This window comes from Phyllobates terribilis, unplaced genomic scaffold (genome assembly GCF_046119375.1).
Source record: "Phyllobates terribilis strain yellow unplaced genomic scaffold, ASM4611937v1 Scaffold_43__1_contigs__length_10536358, whole genome shotgun sequence".
In the NCBI taxonomy this organism is placed as follows: Eukaryota; Metazoa; Chordata; class Amphibia; order Anura; family Dendrobatidae; genus Phyllobates; species Phyllobates terribilis.
Genome location: NW_027362803.1, coordinates 7,737,262 through 7,761,117, shown reverse-complemented (window position 1 = coordinate 7,761,117; position 23,856 = coordinate 7,737,262). Strand labels below are relative to the sequence as shown.

The window sequence follows — 23,856 nt, the reverse complement described above, 5'->3', positions numbered from 1 at the left end:
GCATTGTATGGTAAAAATATATGGTGTAATTCAAAGTTCCAACTTACAAAAAACAAGCTCGCATAAGAATATGTGGTCAGAAAAATAACAAGTTCTGGCTCTTAGAATACCGAGAGGGAAAAAATAAAGAAAAAACTAACAGTGGTTAAATAAAACTTCATTGGTTTAAGACACATTTCTTTCAAGTTCATCTACAATGCTTAGGGGATGCCATAACTGTAGGCAAAAAGAAAAATAAAGGACGTGCCAGGCATGGCTGCCATGCCTGTAGGGTGGTGTAGCCAACCAAGAGCCATAGGGGCTTTTCCCTGCAGCATGCGTGCTGTGTGGCACCAGGTCACGCCCCCTACTGGTGTGCTGTGGCGGTGATAGGAGCATGCCGCCGCACCTTTCTACGTCAAGGACCCCACCCACTGATGTGGCAGTGGGCTTCATACAGTCTGATCAGAATGTTGAACAAAAAACCTCATGTTCAGTTTTGTAGATTTTTGGGTGACCATGGATAAATGTGTGATTTTTGGATGTGTGGTCAATGGCTTTTTTTCTACTGCTATGGCAATGCCTAGAGGATTTCAATTGTTCTTTACTCAATGTCAGGCAACAGCTGCAAAAACAAACAAGATTTACGGTGTATAAAAAAAAAAAAAAGATAAAATCCCGAGATCCCAACATATTATTACCCCTTTACAATTCACTGGTGAGGCTTCATCTGGAATATGGAATCCAGTTTTGGGCTCCACATTTTAAAAATTATATTCAAAAGTTAGATTTGGTTCAAAGGTGGACAACTAGATTGTTACAAGGGATGGCAGGCTTCTGATATGATGAGAGGATGGGAAAGTTGGGCCTGTTTAGCTTAGAAAAACCACACCTCAGAGGGGATCTCATTTATTTGTGGTAAATACAAAGCACTGGCACATGACTTATTCCTTCCAAAGACCATACTAAGACCAGGAGGCACTCATTGTGGGTGGAAGAAAGGCGATTCCAGAACCTAAACTGGAAAGGGTTCTTTACAGTCAGAGCAGTGGGACTGTGGAATGCCGACCACAAGAGGTAGTAATGGCCGACACTATAACAGCTTTCAAAAAAGGACTGGATGATTTCCTCAGTACACAGAACATTATGGGTTATAGATAATTTAGTGACAAAATGAATAATTAGTGGAGAAAGGTTGAACTTGATAGAGCTAGGTCTTTTTTCAACCACAGTAACTATGTAAATGGCAATTCCTCACTCTCACATACGAGTCTAGTGTCTAGTGAGAGTATGTGTAGGTAGCAAGCATGTCTCGCCATCATGACATGGTAAAAGGTTCTCACCTGAGTGGAATCTCCGGTGTCTTATGAGAGCAGATATCTGAGTAAAACACCTCCCGCACTGGTTACAAGGAAAAGGCTTCTCCCCCGTGTGGATTCTCTGATGTTTCACGAGATCGGCTTTTCGGGTAAAACTCTTACCACATTCAGAGCAGAGGAATGGTTTCTCACCCGTGTGGATTTTCTGGTGCTGCATAAGGTTTGATTTCTTTTTGAAACACTTTCCACAGCTAGAGCAAAGATAAGACTTCTCCTGCACGTGATTTCTCTGGTGGATTAAGAGTGCGTCATGCTCTGTGAAACATTTACCACATTCCAGACAGGTGAAAATTTTGGCATCGTGAGCGGTTTCATATGGAGGAAAAGTGGATTTATCTGAAGCAGGTTCCCCATCATCAATGTCCTGAATTGCTGGATGTCTGTTTTGGACACTACGTTGTTGTTCGGGGGAACTAACCAAATTGTTGTCTTCTTCCCAACATGGAGAGGAATTCCTGAGGTTGTCGGCATTGGCTGAAAATAGAAACAGCAGTTCTTAAATATTACTCAAACTTTAAAAATGCCCCATTGCTCTGAGCTCAGACCTATTCAATGTAGTTGGACACCAGGCATATTGTGTCAGTATATCCTATGTAGCAGGAATGCAGTCTACATTTCACATACTCAATGTCTGCATACATCTTAGTGCTTACAGAGAGCTGCTCTATCCTTTAGTTAGTATAGGATCCAGTCACAGCAGCAGCTTGCACCTGTTCACACTGGCTTCATTCATCCTAGATGTGCTTGATGGTAAACATCAGCAACTGCAGCAATCTTGATGATCTGCCAAATGCATTCAGCATGGCAGAACATTCCTCACCTACACTGACTGAACGCATTTTAGACCATGCTTCTGGCATGGTCTAATGGGGCCACCATAGCTGGCTAACGCGGAGGTCATTATTTGACCTATGGGTTTTGTCAGCCACAGTGGCCTATTAGACCATGCAAGGAGCATAGTCTAAAATGTGTTCAGTCAGTGTAGCACTGACAGGTGTAATATATATTGCAATGCATGATATCAGTGATCAGACTAATAAAAGTCCCATACAAGGACTAAGTTGAAATAATTGCAAAAAAAATACCAATAGGTATATTTTATGTAAAGACAACAAGAAAAAAAGTACACATATTAGATATTGCCGCGTACAGAACAACCCAATCTATAAAACATTCACACTTGTTAATCCCTTCAATGAACACCATAAAAAAAATAAAACATGTGCCAATTCCTGAATTGCTGGTTTTTGTTTATTCTGCCTCCTAAAAACCTAAATAGAAAGCAATAAAAATATGTTGTATGCCCAAAAATTTTACCAATAAAAATGTCAACTTGTCCAGCAAAAAACAAGTCTTACATGACTGTCAGAAGCGCTATGGCTTCCCACCAAAAAGAAATCCAGCATAATCTGTTCTCCCAAATTCAAAAGGACCTCATCCCTTCTGAGCCCCTCAGTGTGCCTAAACTACATTTAGCTTCCACATGTGTGGCATTTCTGTAGCGATGAGAGCCTGGTTAATTTACTGGGGCATGTCAGCAGAAGCAAGAGCTGGGCACAACGTACTGGGCACTACAATGTAAGGGCAATACAATGGCAGATTTGAAATTTTCACTCTGAAATATCCACTGCTGCTTGTTTCTGATAAAAACCAATAAAATTCAAACTCGTCAATACATCTGTAGATACCACCCTCTGGGTATTTAATTTCCTAAATGGGGTCACCTGAGAAGGGATTCTACTCTTTTGGAACTTAGGGACTCCAAGAGTAAAATAGCGTTCCATCCCTCCCAAGTCTCGTCGTGTGGCTAAGCAGTACTGTACAGCCACATGAGTATTATTACGTTCAGCAGAAATTGTGGGACAAATTTTGGTGCCATTTTTACCCATTTTCCCATTTGAAAATGTAAAATCTGGGGCTAATTTTTTTTTTTGTGGTAAAAATGTAATTATATATGCTTTTCTGCCCAATGGTATAAAATTCTGTGACCCACCTGTGGTGTCAATACGATTACTGCACCCTTAGATGAATTTGTCGTAGTATGTAAAATGGAGTCATTTGTGGGTGGATATTCTGCTGTCCTGCCACCTCAGGGTCTCTGCCAATATGACATGCCACCCTCAAACCATTCCAGTAAAATCTACACTATAATATGGTGCTCCTTCCGTTCTGAGCTTTGCACTCTGCCTCAAAAGTAGGTCCAGATTACATGTAGAGTGTTGGCGCACTCAGGAGAAATGTGGGAAATGTTTTAATAGGAAAAGGAATCTAGTTACACATCAAAGAATTCACACGGGAGAGAAGCCATTTTTATGTTTATGCACAAACTGTGGACAGTTTCCATCCAAAACACATAAAAACTCTATTGTTTACAGCCAAGCCATCAGATACAATCGGATATGTTCCAACTCTATGGATAGAGACAAACACCTTGATGGCCTCAGAAAGACCTTTTTGAATAAGGGCTACCATCCAAGAGCAATTGAGAACCAGATTACAAGAGCCACCAGAATATCAAGGAATCATCTCCTACATTACAAAAACAAACAAGAAAGCAACTGGGTGCCTCTAGTAGTCACCTACAATCCAAACCTGGAGGCGCTAAGAAGAGCTGCATGGAAACTACAACCTTTACTACAAAAAGATGCCCGATTACAATCCATATTTCCAGACCCCCTGACTTCTGTGTTTTAAACAGCCCCCAAATCTAAGAAGCATCATTGTCAGAAGCTCCGTGTCCTCTCCACCAGCTACAGGTACCTTTCTCTGCAACAAGAAAAGGTGTAAAACCTGTCTGTGAACAATGGCACCAGAGAGATCCCACAGAACCCCACCTCTGGCACCACCTGTGAAGGATCCACATCTCGCCACCTGCCTGACGTCACAATTACGTCAGACGGATCTCGTGGTACGGAACTGCCCTTTGTACCAAAGTGACATTCTCCGCACCCCCTCGGGGACGCGTAAGGTCAGATTGGTACAGTACTACACAGACACCCCCTGTACACATAGGTACAGAAAAGCAACGGGAGTGAGAAAAGGTGGCCCACTCAGTCACTGACGTTGCACATCACTCGCTCACACCCCTGACAGGCTGGGAGATCCCCTTGACTAGCCCCAGTGAAGCAGAACCATGTCGGCCTGGTAGAGCAGCCCCCAGTTTCTATTCGATATAATGGGAATTATATAGGGCCAGAAACAACGAACGTGAGGATTCGTGAATCGAGAAAAAAGAGCAGTCAAAGGTTAAATTATATATTTAATCGCCTTAAGGGCACACTAGACAATACACTATATACATAAGGGTACATACAGCTCTGGCAAAAATTAAGAGACCACTGCAGTTTTCTAAAAATCACCATCTCTACATGTCTGACAGCCATTCCATTCCAGTGTCAGCTGAATTCCAACCAAAGTACACCTCATTCTACTTAATGTGCTTCTGATCAGGTGATCACCTGAACCAAATCGTATGTAATGAGGGAAAGTATAAAAACCATTGCTGTGGTCTTCACAATGCCCTTGCAATAGGACAAGCTGGATGGCAAAACAAATGCTAGGAATAGCCCTAAAAAGTAATTTAAATGAAAAAAATAACTTTTAAAGGTGCCAAAGGAGTTGAAAAGAAAAGTCTTGAGTGAGGAAAAGAAGGGCTCAATTCTGGCATTACTAGCAGTGTCATGTTGCCTCCATCCTTAAAATTTTGAAGACAGCAGTCCATTACAGCAAGGTCAAGCAGCCAACATTGGTGACAACAAAGCTACAGACCGTCAGAGACAGAGGGCGAAAGTGACTCTCCACTGACCGAGACAACCGTCATCTTATTCGAATGTCACTCAGCAACCGCAACATGACATCAAGTGACTTACAAAAGGAATGGCAAATGGCAGCTGGGGTGAAGTGCACGGCAAGAATAGTTTGTAACAGGCTCCTAGAGGCAGGCCTCAAGTCATGTAAAGCAAGAAAAAAGCCTTTCATCAATGAGAAGCAAAGGAGAGCCAGGCTGAAGTTTGCCAAAGACCATAAGGATTGGACCATAGAGGACTGGAGTAAGGTAATCTTCTCTGATGAGTCTAATTTTCAGCTTTGCCCAACACCTGGTCATTTAATGGTTAGACAGAGACCTGGAGAGGCATACAAGCCACAGTGTCTTGCACCCACTGTGAAATTTGGTGGAGGATCGGTGATGATCTGGGGATGATTCAGCAAGGCTGGAATTGCGCAGTTTAATCTTTGTGAAGGAAGTATGAATCAAGCCGCATACAAGGTTATCCTTGAAAAACACTTGCTTCCTTCTGCTCAGGCAATGTTCCCCAACTGTGAGGACTGTTTTTTCCAGCAGGACAATGCCCCATGCCACACAGCTAGGTCAATCAATGTGTAGATGAAGGAGCACCACATAAAGACCCTGTCATGGCCAGCCCAATCTCCAGACCTGAACCCCACTGAAAACCTCTGGAATGTAATCAAGAGGAAGATGGATAGTCACAAGCCATCAAACAAAGAAGAACTGATTACATTTTTGTGCCAGGAGTGGCATAAGGTCACCCAAAAGCAGTGTGAAAGACTGGTGGAAAGCATGCCAAGACGCATGAAAGCTGTGATTAAAAATCATGGTTATTCCACCAAATATTGATTTCTGAACTCTTCCCGAGTTAAAACATGAGTATTGTTGTTTCTAAGTGAATAAGAACTTGTTTTCTTAGTATTATTTGAGGTCTGTAAGCACTGTTTCTTTTTCATTATTTTTACGATTTCTCATTTGCTCAAATAAATACAAAATATTTAGCTTTGAATTTTGGAGACATGTTGTCTGTAGTTTTTAGAATAAAACCACAATGTACATTTTACTCAAAAATATACCTATAAAGAGAAAAATCAGAGAAAATGAAAATTTTGCAGTGGTCTCTTAATTTTTGCCAGAGCTGTACATAATGGACAGAGATGCAAACAAGATAGTGGTACAAGAGTATGCAGATATTAAGAGTCAGTTACCAGTCAGATGGAAGGCCTGGCTTGCAGGGGAGGGGCTGCCACATGGGAGGCTTGTGGGTCCCTCTCTCTTTTCTGTGACTTCCCTCACAGGATGTGTCGTCGCGACCTCCCCAGAGAAAAAGCACTGAGCTAGGGCTGCAGGAGCTTTTAACCTCTCTGGGTCACTCCCTCTACTGCCCCCTGGTTGGACCTCAATCTCCACCCCTGGCCTCCCTGTGGGGGCATCACAACCCTGGCCCAGACTTCAATCATAGGACAATAAAACTTTCACACTTTCAGTATTCCAATATTTACAGCCACAACTGTTTATCTCTCTCCCATACTAATAGTTCTGCTTTTTGTCACCTGTCTCATCTATTGCATTATTTCCGTGTCTTGTTATGTATAAATATGTGACTCTTCAGATTTTGTGTTATACTATGCCTGATGAAGAGACCCAAGTAGTCTGGAAAGCTTGCAATTTGTTACCATCTTTTCAGTTAGCCATTAAAAGGCATCAACCACTGAGGACTCTCAAATATAAATATTTTTCTATCTACTTGCTAACATGGTACAAAGATATATATTTTTCCTGGAATATATTGAAGCATTTCAGAGTTATTGCCTCAAAGTAACACTTGTTAGAATTGAAAAAAATTGGCCTGGTCAGGAAGGCGAAAACAGGCTGGGGGGGGGGGGGGGGCAAAGTGGTTAATAAGGATGTGTTCCTGCCGAGAATAAAGGCGGTCTATGTGCACAGACTGATCTGTTACTGGTTGTTCTGTGTGTATATTCAACACAGGTTTTCCATTAAATTATTCAAACAATTTTCTAAACTAAAATACTCTTTAATTTGGGATTATTACTCACTTGTAGATATGTCTATGGGGATTTCCTCCTTCTTACACTGCACATCACCGGTATGGTACAACTCATCATCTTCTTCCTCTACAACTTCAACTTTAATCTGAAATGATTCTTCTCCCTGGCAATCAGTTTCCAATAAAGTGTGATATCATGTAACAAAATAAGATATAAAACTTTTAGCTTCTCCACACATGTGCACAAGTACAGCAGAGGCTCATGGTGACATATTCAGCTCTATGTACCTCACAAGCTTGTGAATCACTTTTCTCCTCCTCACTATAATCGGAAGAAAAAGGACTGGGAGGTCTTTGATGTGTGTTTCTGTCACTGGATCCTTCTGTAGGGAACACAAAGACGAATGTATATTGTTTGTGATGACCAGACAATAGATGTTTCAATTTCTTTAAGCCAACAGATTTCTTTAAGCCATTAGATGGCGGTCTGCTGAATGATTCTTCGGCTGATAGTTTGGCAGACAGCCATTTCAGCTTCCTCTCCTAAGCAGAGGAGCACTTATTTGGTTGAGCGCTCTAGGATAGAGCCGTAAACAGACATTTCTGCCAGCAGCTTATCTTTGATAGAACAAAGCGATTGTCAGTCCAAAATTAGACAGTCCAATAAACATATCCCCCGAGTATCAGTTGGCTGGAAAACACACATTAGACTGTAAGCCGAACCCGCCGATATCGGCGGATGTGGTCAACAGTAGTCTAATATGTGCGTTTTCTTTTAATCAAATAATGTTTCTTCACCCGAAGGCGGTGTTGCACGCGTGGTGGACTTGCCCCTGGGTCTCGTGTATATACATTCGCTTGAGAGGTTTTCCATTCCCCCTAATAAGAGATCCTTGGGAAGCTCTTTTACACCACAAATTGCCCACTCCTAGTGCAACCTCCTCACTTTCTTCTTCTTAGCAACAAAACAGACAATAGCTTATGCTTGGAAAAAATAGACATATACTGTGTTCCAAATTATTATGCAAATAATATTTTCTCAAATTACCTATATGAATTGCAGTCATTGTAATTTTCCAGTCAAATAACTATTAGAGTACAATTGAAAGGTTTTTGTACAAACTGCCTATGATAACAGTATATTTTTAAAAAAATAAAACACTCAAACTGCACTCAAAATGCATGTTCCAAATTATTATGCACAGCAGAGTTTTCAACCTTTTCATTTTAATAAAGAACAAAAAAATGGTCATTTTTGAAATTATAAGCATTAGCAGGTTACTACAAACTGAAATCAAACAGTTTTCAACTCAAAACTTTATTCTAGGTGATGTTACATTTGCACATAGGACCCCTTGTTCGAAAGGAGTGTGATGTAGCAGACATCCCTTTAATGGTTCAGTGTTTGAATGACCATGTACCTTCCCCTTTAACTGACTGGACACATGACCGTGACATCACACAGGTCCTTATGCACACAGTTAAGGTCCTATCTGTGAGTGTGTGTGTGTGCTGCAATATATATAAACCCTGTCTGTTCCTGTGGGGGTGTGTTCCTGTGTGTAGTAGTTCCTGTGTGTGTTGGGAGCTCCTGTGTGGGCACCGTGTGAGAGACACGAGGCTGTTCCCTGTGTGTGGGGGGAACACCGCTCGTGTGAGGCCTGGAGTGGCCTGGTGGACTCCGGTGGAGGTGAAGCCTGGATCCCTCTGTGAGAGTGTGGGGGATGCCAGTAAGCCTCGGAGTGCCACACAAGCGTCCTGGGGGGGAAGCCTGGGTATGAGATGTGTAATACGCCAGTGAACCTTAAAAGGGAGTAACGGCTGGAGACCACGTGTGGTAAGCCGTGGAGCCACAGTGGTGGCGTCTGAAATGGACTATTACAGCTGAAGCCGGCAAAAGGTAATACTCGTGTTATGGACAGTTGCATGGACATGGTTTAGTACTACCTTGCGGAAGCCTGTAATTGGAGCCAAGTGGGCCGGTCTGCCACATTGGGCTCCTGGACTTTATCAGTGTGTCGATGAGCCACTGAGATGTACTAAGTGATCAGCAGTTTATGGAGTTAATAAACTGCTGAGTTGAGAAATACCGAAAAATATGGCTGGTGTGTTTGTAAATTGACGCAGCGAAGCGAGTATGCCCCAGGATAATAAGTAGCGCTGCCTTACATGTGGTTTGAGAGTGCGGGCAGCTGCAGTCTGGTTGCTAGGGGCAACTGCAGTCTGGTTGCTGGGAGCATCTGCAGTCTGGTTGCTGGGAGCATCTGCAGTCTGGTTGCTGGGAGCATCTGCAGTCTGGTTGCTGGGAGCATCTGCAGTCTGGTTGCTGGGAGCAACTGTACAGGTCGTCGTCGCACTCAAACCTGGTTTGCTGTGGCTCGGCGGGGCTCACGAAGGTCAAAGCATCTTGCTGCAACTCGGCGGGGTTGCGAAGGTTGTCGTCGCACTCAAACCTGGTTTGCTGTGGCTCGGCGGGGCTCACGAAGTCAAAGCATCTTGCTGCAACTCGGCGGGGTTGCGAAGATTGACATCGCTCTCAAATCCTGTTTTGTGGTGGCTCGGCGGGGCCACAAAATTTTTTTCGGGGAGAGCGGTGAAGTTCAAGTGTGAACAGTGTACCGTGATGGTTGTGAGCAAAGCAACAGAGGTGTCTGGAGCTATTGAGCGTTTGAAGGACCGGTTGGGACCGGAGCAGGTATTTGAGAAACTCTTACAGGACATGGTGCGGGAACAGCAGGAGCTGCGGGCACCGTATAGAATGGCGGCGGTGGACCATTCTATGGACTCTCCGGGGGCGCCCGTGTTGTCCCAGAGTGCCCGGGGAGGTGGTAAGAGGTCTTGTGAACTGAGTCCTAAGACTGTCGCTGATTTTTTGTGTAAAAATTCCCTTACAGGTGTGGTTGTTAAAAAAGGGGGCGGAGTCTAAAAAGGGGGGGGGGCGGATTTTCACAAGTGTGTGGAGTGTAGAAAACTGGAAATTGTTGATGATTGTGGGTTGGTACCTCCTAAAAATGACAAGGTGACCGTTGATAACGGGGTAGCTCCAGTGGAAGGGGTTGAAGTCAAAGGGGGAGGTGACCTGGTAGTCCACAACATCATGGGGAGTGACACAGACCCGATAGCCGACGGTGACACTACGGAAGTAGAAGGAGAGGTCAGTCCGGAGGGGCTAGCCGAAGGGAGAGAGTCCACCTCTCGGCGTAGACGGTGCAGGGGCCACAAAAAGGTTGCTCCTGTAGTCTTTGCTGAAAGTGAAAGTAAAGAAAATGTAATGCTGTGTGCTGTTGTTACAAGGGTGGATCCTCCTTCAGAGGCAGAAGAGGAGGTGACGGACCTGGAGAACGTGTCCTCAGACCAGCGGAGCCTGGAGTCTGAACGGCAGAGGGTATACCAGGTTGTGAAGGACTTGCAGCGAGGTCTAAAGGAAAGCAACGAGGAAGTTGTCCAGTGGAAGGAGATGTTCCACGCAATTAAGTAGGACCGCCGCAAAATCAAGGAAGAGGTTTTGCAGTTGAAGCTTGAGAAGGAGGCGCGGCAGGATGGAGTTTCTGGACGTGAACAAATTCTAGAACGACTGCGCAAATAGCACAACCAGGAGCTGTGTGACTCCAGGAAGGAGTGTGGTGAACGCAGTAGGGAGCTGCAACAGGTTAAGAGAGATTATGAGGATCTCCTCAAGGTGAAGGAAAAACTAGAGGAGGATAAGGCGGATGCAGAGCAAGTGCGCCAAGTGGTTGAGACCACTCTGCAAGATACCCGTGAGGAGAATGATGATCTCCGGGGAAAGACCCTAGATCTGGGAGCTCAGGTGAAGGAGCTACAGATGTCCTGTGATACTCTCCAGAAGGTGGAGATGTATCTTAAGGAAACAGTCAGCAAGATCGAAGCTGAGCGAGAGAAGATGGAGGAGTCCATCGGAAAAGCCACAGACCAGGGCCAGGAGTTGACCGCTGGTGATGGTAGGTATGAAGCAGATACTTCCTCGAGTGATGTGGGCTCGGAGGATTCGGTGGATGTCGGAGCCGAGATCAAGCAGCTCAAGGAGTTGCTACAAGCCCAGTGGACGCAAGAGAAGCGTGAGAGACTGGCTATGGAGAGCCGAGTGGGCGCATTGGAGACGGAGAGGTCTGAGAGAGCTCTGCTGCTGGAAGAGCAGTTGAAGCAGGAAGAGCTTCAGAGATGGGCTGCTGAGAGGCGAGTAGCTGAGCTGGAAGGAGGAGTTTTAGAGCTCAAAGGTCGCCTAGCAAAGTGTCACGTGGTGAATGAGGTCTCCTTGGAGAAGGGAAAAGACAAACAAGTTGCACTTACTCCCTTAGACCATGAGAAGGTGGACCTGAGGAGAGCTAAGAGTGTGGTGTTGGAAGATAAAGGTGAAGTGGAGGTGGTCAAGACGAAAAGTTGTGAAGTTGTGGCTGTGAGTCAGCTCAGGGGAAGCATCCAGGGTGAAGAAGCTGGAAGTCAGTTGTCCCTGAAACCTGAGCTGGTTGATCGTCTGGAAACCACTGGTGAGACTGAAACGTCTCGGTACAAGTGTCTCGTAGATGTACCCGAGGACTTGAGGGAAGAATGCACCCGTGAGTTAGTGCATGAGGAGTTTAAGAAGGCCGTGGGAGCCTGTAAGGTGTACTTGACCTCAGAGGCTAGACAGCTGGTAGTCCTGTCCACGACTGAAGTCACGGTGAAGAGGGTGGCGATCCTGAGTGACATACATTGGCGATGTATTCGCACGAAGCGGTTTCTCCGGTTGAGGACGGAACAAGCTGCTAGACAACTGGAGCTGATGAGAAAGGCTCACAGTCTGCGAGAAGAGGTCATCCGGGTGCCTCGTGTTCTGGTGAGAGAGCTCATTGGGAGAAATGGCCGAGCCATGCAGATGATGGTAAAGAAGTCTGGTGTGGTAAAAGTAAGCAGTCCACGTGATCGTCGGGACTGGATGCCGGATGAAGATGGCACGGTGTCGTTCTACGCTGTAGGAACGGAAGAAAGTCTTGCAGATATGAGCATGCTGGTGGAGTACCGAGTGACCTACCTGTGAGAGGTGGAAAAGTTGAATCTCGCTAGACTGCGAGTGGATAGACAGCATCATCTGAGCAGCAGAAGATGGCAGCCGTCTAGAAAGTGTGAGACCAGACAGAGAAAGGGCTCCCTAAATATCAGAGCAGCTGAGGTTGGGGACCTTTCTAGATGTCCTGGGAGTGGGTTTGGAGGTAGTGAGACCTCCAGTGACTCAGGGTTGAGTGGCCCATACAATCGACCCAATAGAGGACAGAACCATGTGGAGTCACACTGTTGTATTGACCGCTGGGAGCGGGGGAGACCTGACAGGGTTTCGACTGACCGCTGGGAGCGGGGGAGACCTGACAGGGTTTCGACTGACCGCTGGGAGCGGGGGAGACCTGACAGGGTTTCGACTGACCGCTGGGAGCGGGGGAGACCTGACAAGGTTACGACTGACCGCTGGGAGCGGGGGAGCCATTGGGAGCGGGGGAAGTCTGACAAATTTACGACCCGGAAATGTGACTTGACGAAGTCGATGACATTGACAGATGGTAGGTCCCTAAGGAGTGGGCTAATGTCAATGTTTAATGTTCCAGGGGCTGGACAACGCAAGGGTTTTGTGCATGGTCTCAGTGTGAACTGTGGGATATAGACTGTTTGTGTATATTATGTGTTCAACCCTACAAGTTTGCACAGAGGGGGGGGGAATATGTGATGTAGCAGACATCCCTTTAATGGTTAAGTGTGTTTGAATGACCATGTACCTTCCCCTTTAACTGACTGGTCACATGACCGTGACATCACACAGGTCCTTATGCACACAGTTAAGGTCCTATCTGTGAGTGTGTGTGTGTGCTGCAGTATATATAAACCCTGTGTGTTCCTGTACGGGTGTGTTCCGGTGTGTAGGAGTTCCTGTGTGTGTTGGGAGCTCCTGTGTGGGCACCGTGTGAGAGACACGAGGCTGTTCCCTGTGTGTGTGTGGGGGAACACCGCTCGTGTGAGGCCTGGTGGACTCCGGTGGAGGTGAGCCTGGATCCCTCTGTGAGAGTGTGGGGGATGCCAGTAAGCCTCGGAGTGCCACACAAGCATCCTGGAGGGGGAAGCCTGGGTATGAGATGTGTAATACGCCAGTGAACCTTAAAAGGGAGTAACGGCTGGAGACCACGTGTGGTAAGCCGTGGAGCCACAGTGATGGCATATGAAATGGACTAATACAGCTGAAGCCGGCAAAAGGTAATACTCGTGTTATGGACAGTTGCATGGACATTGTTTAGTACTACCTTGCGGAAGGCTGTAATTGGAGCCAAGTGGGCCGGTCTGCCACATTGGGCTCGTGGACTTTATCAGTGTGTCGATGAGCCACTAAGATGTACTGAGTGATCAGCAGTTTATGGAGTTAATAAACTGCTGAGTTGAGAAATACCGAAAAATATGGCTGGTGTGTTTGTAAATTGACGCAGCGAAGCGAGTATCCCCCAGGATAATAAGTAGCGCTGCCTTACAGGAGCTTCTGAACTCTCTCATTCATTGAATTTGTCAGGTTTTGGATGGTTTCTGTTTCAATTGTTTTGCATGAGGACAGAATACCCTCCCAGAGCTGTTGCTTAGATGTGAACTGCCTCCCGCCATCATAGACACTCCTTTTGATGATGCTCCAGAGGTTCTCAATGGGGTTGAGGTCAGGGGAGCATGGGTGCCACACCATAAGTTTGTCCCCTTTTATGCCCATAGCAGCCAGAGATGCAGATGTGTTATGTGCAGCATGAGACAGGGCATTATCATGCATGAAATTATCTCGATGGTCCAGATGGATGGAGTGGAGGATGGCTGGTTGATGGACACCCCATGCAAACACGGCTACGGCGTCAACAATGAGGAGGTGGAGTAATTTTTTGGGCTGGAATCATGGGGAGAGAGATTGTCGGCCCCTTTAGGATCCCTGAAGGGGTAAAGATGAACTCCATAATGTATGTGGAGTTTATCAAACAGCACTTCCTTCCATGGTTCAAGAAGAAGAACCGTGCATTCCGCAGCAAGATCATTTTCATGCATGATAATGCCCCGTCTCATGCTGCACATAACACATCTGCATCTCAGGCTGCTATGGGCATAAAAGGGGACAAACTTATGGTGTGGCACCCATGCTCCCCTGACCTCAACCCCATTGAGAACCTCTGGAGCATCATCAAAAGGAGTGTCTATGATGGCGGGAGGCAATTCACATCTAAGCAACAGCTCTGGGAGGGTATTCTGTCCTCATGCAAAACAATTGAAGCAGAAACCATCCAAAACCTGACAAATTCAATGGACGAGAGAGTTCAGAAGCTCCTTTCGAACAAGGGGTCCTATGTGCAAATGTAACATCACCTAGAATAAAGTTTTGAGTTGAAAACTGTTTGATTTCAGTTTGTAATAACCTGCTAATGGTTATAATTTCAAAAATGACCATTTTTTTGTTCTTTATTAAAATGAAAAGGTTGAAAACTCTGCTGTGCATAATAATTTGGAACATGCATTTTGAGTGCAGTTTGAGTGTTTTATTTTTTTAAAAATATACTGTTATCATAGGCAGTTTGTACAAAAACCTTTCAATTGTACTCTAATAGTTATTTGACTGGAAAATTACAATGACTGCAATTCATATAGGTAATTTGGGAAAATCTGAGAAAATATTATTTGCATAATAATTTGGAACACAGTGTATACTGTACTCGGAATTTCTGCATTGAATATTAAGACCAATGAGCAACTCACTAGTGTCTTAAATGACACTCAGTCTAAGTTCTTCAGGATCTGGGACCCCAGGATAACACATACATCCGCATATAATAAAAGTCAGTCTCTCTTTGTTTAATCATACATAATATCCTCATCAACTCCTGAACCTTACAATTGCATTGTCTGTGAGCCCCTCATGCTATCCTTTTTTCCCCACATGCCCTCTCCCTCCTTTATCTTTGTACGTTTTGCCTTGTTTTTTTGCATGTTCATTATTATATGATCCGCTAACATATTGAAGTGATTTGACTTCTTTTGTTCTACTGTTAAAACATAAAATTCAATGAATACAGTATATTTGAAAGCAATAATTTCTTCCAACCTGGCGATGAGAGGGGCTCACAATTCTCCATATCATCCTTATCCAGGTCTTTGGGTTCTTGGGAATATTGCCCAGCAGGAACCTGAGACAACAATGATACAGTCATCATCCAGACACTTTGCTGATGTTAACAGTATAATGTCCCAGCAGGGATCACCTCTCCAGTCAGCAGCTCAATGATCTTGTCAGTCAGTTCCAGGATCTTCTTCTCACTGCGCTTCTCAAGCTGCAGTGATCGAGGCATCTTAATGGGGCTCTAAGGAGTTAAAAGACAGGCACACTTTAAAGAAGCATTCTAGAAAAAATATATATTGTATCATTCATTTGTAATGTACATGGCAGATATCAATTTAATTACAGAACACAATTTGTGAGTTATCCACTCCATTTCAGTCGATCACTGTATTATGTGACCCAAACTCAGATTCTGTTCACGTCCAATTGTCATACATTAGTGATGGATGCAGCGTTTAAAAAAATAATATGCTTTATGACTGGAGCAAAGAACAGATGCAAAATTTCCATTTTTGAACAGTTTGGTTTTCCTTTTGCATCTGTATTTATTCTGTGTCTCTAAAATACCTCTAGTGTTCTGAGCATGCTCAGTGTTAAAAAAAGAATCCAATAAGAATCCGTTAACACAGGTGTCCCCAACCTGTGGCTCGCGGATGTCTGTCAGCTGGGTGCATTAGCCACAGGTCTAGCAAACAGTTATGAAGAGAAGGTCTCCAGATGGTGACTTCTGTGAGTATCACAGCACAGAAGAGCAGATCTGGATGCCCATATACTGGTGGAGGGCAAGGTGGGAATAAATAGGGGAAGTTGGAGACGGGATGATACTGTCAGATAAAGGCTGCTTGAAGCTGGATGCAATAGCGTGGCCTGACCTAGACAGTCACATTCCTCCATAATTGAGAAATAAGGGTTTTCATTTATATGCAATTGAGGTGAAGAACTATTTGTAGATCTGATGCCTCTGTCACTCCAGCTCTATTCCCCACCAGTACCGCCTCCTGTTTGACTGACAGCCTCCATGCTGTGACTTCAGGCAAAGGAGCTGTCAGTTAAGCAGGAGAAAGCAGCGCTGGGCAGGGAATAGAGCTGGTGTGACAGAGGCTTCAGATCTAGCCTCATATTCATATCAATTCAAACGCTGATTTTTCAGTAATGGAGGAATGTGACTGGCCATATTAAGGCATTGCTGGACTTGTCTTTGTAACAATTATATGCACATAGAAATAGTTTGGGTCTGAATCCTGCTGACAGATTCCCCAGAATATACTGTTCAAACCAAGTACAGGCACTTGGTTCATCTTGCCGCGGATAAAAATTCTCTCTGCCTCTATGAAGCGAGAGCTGTCAATCAAAGAAGAGGGGGTGGAGATAGATGGAAAACAAGCAGGTGGAAGGTGTATATAAATGATTGGCAGCACCATGATGCCCGAGCGCCTGTACTTGGTTTGAACAGTCATTCTGTGCAGAGTCCCTTTAACATGACTAGCAAAAATATACATACAGAAACCGGATTTTTGTCCTCTGTGTGATTTGGAGAATCAGAATTCAGGTCAAGTGATATAGCAAAGGACTAAAATGGAACGAATAAAATAACAGAAAGAGTGGTCAGAAAGCAAGTTAACATTTTTAGAATGTACTTGATCTACATTATAAACTAGTCATACAATAAAGCATTTTCAGTGAGTGCTTCTTTAAACCCTTAAGAATCAAGCCATTTTTTGTTTTTACATTTTTCCCTCTTTTTAAAAAAAGTTATACATTTTTTCCATTTTTCCATCAACATGGCTGAATAAAGGTTTTTTTTTTGGCACAAGTTGTAGCTTTGAATGACACCGTTCATTTTACCATACAATATATTGGAAAATGGGAAAAAAGTGATCTGAAATGGTGAATAAATATGTACTTCCACAATTGTATTTAGAATTTTGTTCTTAGGGCATTCATTGTGCCGTAAAAATGACTCGGCAGCCTGATTCTTCATGTCAGCACAAACACAGTGAAAGTCTGTCTTATAGTCCGAATGCAGCTTGCCGGGGGGCATCGGAGGTGGCGAGGGGATCACATTTACAGCATTTGACAGCAGGAGTGTGCCCTGGTGTCACGGGTGTGTCAGAGGTGACAGACAGTCGCTCTCCAGTGGGTTGCACGAGATCTCTACATTTGGCATTGCAGACAGCTCCTTAGATAAGAGGCTGTCTTTAGGACCAAGCGGCTACCTCTCTCTTGCTAATTAGCTCTCTGGCCTGGGTGTATATATACCTTCTGTGTCTGAGAGGGAGTTGCCGGCTATATCCATTTCTACTTGTGAAGCTCAGCAGGAGCAGTACTTCGTCCTCTCTGGAGCTTGAGGTCGTGTGCTTATTTGGAGTTCATCTAAAGCCAAGCCATTTCCCCTGTTTTGTCCACCTTTGTTGTCTATAGAGTTTAGTGGAGGTTGACTAGTGCTCATCTCCTTCCATCCCTAGCCATACGCCAGGGAGAGTAGGGCGAGGCACGCGTGCGGCAATTGCTGAAGAGGCAATATAGGGACGATAGTTGAGACAGGTGACGCTAGACCAGACTAGGAGGTCTCCACTTCCCCCCTTTCCCTAGTGTCTTGGCTCCCTTTCCCTTTTCCCTCTGTGTTGCATGTGTTGCATTAAGTCTTCCCCATACCTGACGTGACACCTGGGCTCGCAGGAGGGGGTATCCTGGCGGTGTGAGTAAGGAGCAAAGTCCCCACTGCGCACATTGACCTTGTGGTGGGCTTCAGGAAATGGCGCTATTTCTGCACATGTGCAGATTTAGATCTCGGTCAATGAATATATAGGCTCAGCTTTTTCAATTTTCCGTCAATACACTTGTATGAGGCCTTGCTTTCTGCATGTAATTTCCTCTTTTTTAAACTTCGCATTTACATTTTGTGATAAGTGGAGAGATTTAAAACGTATTTTTATTTTTTACCTAATTTTAAAAGTATATGTTTTTCATGTTTTTGCCTTATTTTTTTTCTTCACTTTTTTTTTTTTAGTTCGTTTTGGTATGCAATCCTCTGTAATACATTGCATTGTGTAGTGAAATAGGCGATCTCCTATGACGTCCATCTACAGGTCGTGATAGAGGATCTACAAATGACAAACAAAGGGGCCTTCAGAAGAAATTTGGCTGCAAGGGGAACAGATCGGCACCCCAAGATTGTGTTACACAGGGTGCAGGTGGTCATAAAAAATGACAGCCGCCATCTTGAAGACTTGTATATGCTGCTGTCATGCTTGACAGTGGTATTTAACAGTGAAATTGATGTGATCGGAGCAAGCTTCTATCGCATCAGTTAGTGTTAGGTGTTGACCATGTAACAGAGCCAGTGCCTGCGCTACATGGAGTGTGCTCAGCTCTTGAGACCTCTCCATATATTAATAGCGCATGACTGCCACACATGTACGGCTGTTGTCGCTAAGAGGTTGATAGATGCAAAAATCCCAAAACTCTCCCCTGTCCTAATATTTATTGTTAAAGATGAGTCTGATGTCATTTGACAACATTTCCAGAACCTCTCACCTCTCCGGTCAGCAGATAGATGATCTCCAAGGTGATCTTCAATATACTCTCAGCTTTGAAACTCTTGTCTTGGTCCATCTTCAAGTATTTAAAATAAAAAAGTGGTCTTTACAACACACAAGGTCCCGCTACAACACAGATAGAAAGCAGAATGAATGCAACAATGTGAACAGACGAAATACTGAAAAGAAAATTACATTATGCATATTATCATCAGTCATTTTCAAGTGCTAAATGGCAAAAGTAATGTGCTGTGAAGCCACAAATCCTGCACTTTTTAGCACAGATTTGGTTCCTGCTACATGTCTAAGTGAAGCACGTTTTAACATGTCACTGATACAAGCTGTACGGACAACAATGGTGACGCTAAAAAAAAAAGGTCAATTCTGATTCAGCGACGGATTTGTATGTAACTTAGTTCCACTGAAGATAAATGGAGCTTTGCAGTGTGGTATCCAGGTGAACAAAGAGCATGCTGCAGAATGTAAAATCCAGGACACACTCATTATTGGGCAGAAACTTATTTTTCTTGTTTGGGAACACGTGAATGGGGTATACAATGCACCAGTCATGTACAGTTATATGAAAAAGTTTGGGCACCCCTATTAATCTTACGCTTAATGTTTTATAAAAATTGGTGTTTTTGCAACAGCTATTTCAGTTTGATATATGTTATAACTGTTGGACACAGTAATGTTTCTGCCTTGAAATGAGGTTTATTGTACTAACAGTAAATGTGCAATCTGCATTCAAACAAAATTTGACAGGTGCATAAGTATGGGCACCCTTATCATTTTCTTGTTTTAAATACTCCTACATACTTTTTACCGACTTACTAAAGCCCTTTTTTTGGTTTTGTAACCTCATTGAGCTTTGAACTTCATAGCCAGGTGTATGCAATCATGAGAAAAGCTACTTAAAGTGGCCACTTGCAAGTTGTTCTCCTGTTTGAATCTCCTCTGAAGAGTGGCATCATGGGCTCCTCAAAACAACTGTCAAATGATCTGAAAACAAAGATTATTCAACATAGTTGTTCAGGGGAAGGATACAAAAAGCTGTCTCAGAGATTTAACCTGTCAGTTTCCACTGTGAGGAACATAGTAGGGAAATGGAAGAACACAGGGACAGTTCTTGTTAAGGCCAGAAGTGGCAGGCCAAGAAAAACATCAGAAAGGCAGAGAAGAAGAATGGTGAGATCAGTCAAGGACAATCCTCAGACCACCTCCAGAGAGCGGCAGCATCAACTTGCTGCAGATGGTGTCACTGTGCATCGGTCAATTATACAACGCACTTTGCACAAGGAGAAGCTGTATGGGAGAGTGATGCGAAAGAAGCCATTTCTGCAAGCACGCCACAAACAGAGTCGGCTGAGGTATGCAAAAGCACATTTGGAGAAGCCAATTTCTTTTTGGAAGAAGGTCCTGTGGACTGATGAAACCAAGATTGAGTTGTTCGGTCATACAAAAAGGCGTTATGCAAGGCGGCAAAAAAACACAGCATTCCAAGAAAAACACTTGCTACCCACAGTAAAAATTTGGTGGAGGTTCCATCATGCTTTGGGGCTGTGTGGCCAATGCCGGCACCGGGAATCTTGTTAAAGTTGAGGGACGCATGGATTCCACTCAGTATCAGCAGATTCTTGACAATAATGTTCAAGAATCAGTGATCAAGTTGAAGTTACGCAGGGGATGGATTTTTCAGCAAGACAATGATCCAAAACACCGCTCCAAATCTACTCAGGCATTCATGCAGAGGAACAATTACAATGTTCTGGAATGGCCATCCCAGTCCCCAGACCTGAATATCATTGAACATCTGTGGGATCATTTGAAGAGGGCTGTCCATGCTCGGCGACCATCAAACTTAACTGAACTGGAATTGTTTTGTAAAGAGGAATGGTCAAAAATACCTTCATCCAGGATCCAGGAAATCATTAAAAGCTACAGGAAGCGACTAGAGGCTGTTATTTTTGCAAAAGGAGGATCTACTAAATATTAATGTCACTTTTCTGGTGAGGTGCCCATACTTATGCACCTGTCAAATTTTGTTTGAATGCAGATTGCACATTTTCTGTTAGTACAATAAACCTCATTTCAAGGCAGAAACATTACTGTGTCCAACAGTTATTACATATATCAAACTGAAATAGCTGTTGCGAAAACATTAAGCTTAAGATTAATAGGGGTGCCCAAACTTTTTCATATAACTGTACACTGTCCCAGGGTCTGTCTAGAAGTAGACATGGCATCCACAACACGAACAAGTCCCCTAGTACTGCTGGGCTAACAAAAAAGGAAAATCACCACTCAAATTGTGAGGCCATGTTCACACGGTCAATGTTTGGGGAGTTTTTTACCTCAGTATTTGTAAGCCAAAACCAGGAGTGGAACAATCAGAGGAAAAGTAGAATAGAAACATGTCACCACTTTTGTATTTATTACCCACTACTGGTTTTGGCTTAAAGATACTGAGGTAAAAAAACCCTCACCAAATAAAGTGCACCAGGTTTGTTTTTATTTCAGTGCTGGAGTAGTGCTACTAATCTAAGTTCTCTGACCCAAGTATGATACTTACCAGCTGCCGACTTCTGCTCTTCCCGATGCTGCTTCCGCCCCTCACCGCCATCTTGTAACAGCAAGTTCTGACTGACCAGAAGTCAGAGGTATCGGTCACAAGCTCTCAGTGTAAGTCTATGAGATCCTCATCCTGGCTCTCCCAGACTTAGGCCGGTTTCACACGTCCATATATTTCCGGCACTGGAGATATCAGTGTCCCACGTGTGACAACCATGTGCCGCCCCAGGATCACATGGACCGGCGCCTGGGAATCAGCGCTACAGTTAGTGCTGTTCATAAGCGCCGGGTGCTGAACACTGCCCTCAACAAAGTTCCCTGCCGGCGCTGCGATCAGCACCAACATGGACAATGATGAGAGTAGTAGTCTGTTCCCGCAGTGTGCACCTGTAAAAATAAGATTAAAATAATAAAATCCTTATACTTGCCTGTCTGGAGATGTCCCCAGCTGTAATCCTTTGACTGCTGAAGCAGAGAAGTCGGGGAGTATGAGCCACTCCAGCGAGAGGCAACGGAGCAGCGCTGCAGTCAGTGATTGACAGGACACAGCTCCTGAGCTCAGCTCCGGGGCCGCTCGCTGGAGTGGCTCATTCTCCCCGGATCCTCATCGTCAGCAATCAGAGGATTACAACGGGGGACATCTCCGGACAGGCGAGTATAAGTATTTTATTATTTTAATCCTATTTTTTACAGGTGGACACTGCAGAAGCAGACTACTACTACCCTAATCATTGTCCCTGCTCGTGCTGATAGCAGCACCGGCAGGGAACCATGATGAGGGCAGTGTTCAGCACCTGGCGCTTGGGAACAGCGCTAACAGTAGCACTGATTCCCAAGCGCCGGTACATGTGATCCTGATGACACATGGATGTCATCCGTGTGTGTTCAGTGTGAGACACTTTTGCGGACCGTGTATCTCCAAAAAAAACGGACATGTCAGCATGTGGAGCACAAGAACACACGGCCCGTGGAAACACACTGACATGTGCGCAGCCGCAGACCCATAGATTTTAATGGGTCTGCATGTGTCAGTGTCTCCAGTACGTGTGGAATCTGTCACCACACGTACGTGTGAAAGAGCCCTTACACAGTAGTGATTTCTAGATTGCCCATCAAACACTAAAGCGATCTGGCAGGTCACAAATTGTTGGAGACCGACCAGAGCCGTGCCGGAAACAGCGACTGGTAACTAAGGGCAGGGAACTTAGATTAAATCTGCACAAAAATGCACATTGTTGGTGCAGATTTTCCTGTGTAGATTTTCCCCCAAAGTCACAGGTGTAAATACCCCTGGGGATATGTGTCAGGCGAATGAACCAGTCGAGCTTGTCAAGAGAAAGTCATTTCAGGAAACGCCGGTGGGTTTTTTTAAGCATCTTTTTTAGCTCTTTTTTTTGTTGTTTTCAACACACTTCTCAACAGTTTTGACTGTCAGCGGGTTTTCTGAATGTTTTTGTGGCGTCTTTTGCCCTGACAATTCAACAATTAAAAAATTGCTAGTAATTTTTCAAGCAAAATTTCTGACAAAAGCTCAAAAAGACGCCTGGACATCTTCAAGCCCTTTCCATTGACTTCTGAATATTCTCTGTACTTTTATAACAGAGCAGAAAACCGCAGAAGTATGGCCAGCTCACTTCTGTTAAGGCTTGGTGCCTGTGGAAACCTGAAGCGGTTACAAGACTCTCAAAAGACTGAACATATGAATAGCAAGCGGTTTTTACACAGAAATGCTCCTTCTTTTGAGCTTTTCTGTGAGCTTTTTCATAACGGTCTTGGAGCAGAGCTGCCTGGAAAAGATGATGAGTGCACAAACCCTTAGGCCTTAGCAGACATCAGTGGTTTTGCAAGAAGGCAATAAAAGGTCTGAGAGTTATAAGTGTTTGGTCCGCGTGAAAAATATGGAGTTGAAAAAATATGATTTTCTTGTATGAAAAAAATTGCAAAGCATTTCCTGTGCATATAACGTTACTCACAGGCAGAACAGATTGTGAATGTGAACAGCCCCATAGACTCTAATGGGTACATGTTCTATCCGCGACAAAACACTGATAGAACACATACATGAAAGACGACGTCTGAATGATGCCTTAACGTTTCCACCAGAAAGTCAGTGTTTACAGCAGAAGCTCCCTATCACGAGCATGCACAGGGGCAACGACACTGGGCCATCCAGAACCTTTTCTAAATGGAAGGATAGCACTAGCCATTAGTAATTTACTTTCAGAAATCACCGGAAACGTACTGTCTGCCATTGGACAATGCCATGGAAAAGGAACAACTCCAAAATTATTATTAAACCAGGATAATATTTATATATAAGAGTATCAGAATATAAAGCACTGTAGCTAATAACAGATTTCCTCATTGCTCCAGCCACAGTAGAGACATAACCACAAGGATCAGTAATGGTAATCATGCCAGTTACAGCAGGGAGAAACCATGCCAGGTCACTGGGGAGAAAAGCAAGAGCTTCACAG

General features: G+C 44.2%; 1 protein-coding gene across 1 annotated transcript in view; it reads right to left on the bottom strand.

Annotated features, from left to right (window-relative positions):
• Positions 1 to 23,856, bottom strand: part of LOC141191439 (uncharacterized) — a 32,761-nt gene that overhangs the window by 8,642 nt on the left and 263 nt on the right. The window contains exons 2-7 of the mRNA XM_073661329.1: positions 18,807 to 18,934; positions 15,412 to 15,510; positions 15,255 to 15,336; positions 7,442 to 7,536; positions 7,203 to 7,317; positions 1,323 to 1,832 (exon numbers count right to left, since the gene is read on the bottom strand). Coding sequence (XP_073517430.1) covers positions 1,323 to 1,832; positions 7,203 to 7,317; positions 7,442 to 7,536; positions 15,255 to 15,336; positions 15,412 to 15,510; positions 18,807 to 18,884 — 979 coding nt within the window. The 5' untranslated portion in view covers positions 18,885 to 18,934. The remainder of the gene's footprint in view (positions 1 to 1,322; positions 1,833 to 7,202; positions 7,318 to 7,441; positions 7,537 to 15,254; positions 15,337 to 15,411; positions 15,511 to 18,806; positions 18,935 to 23,856) is intronic.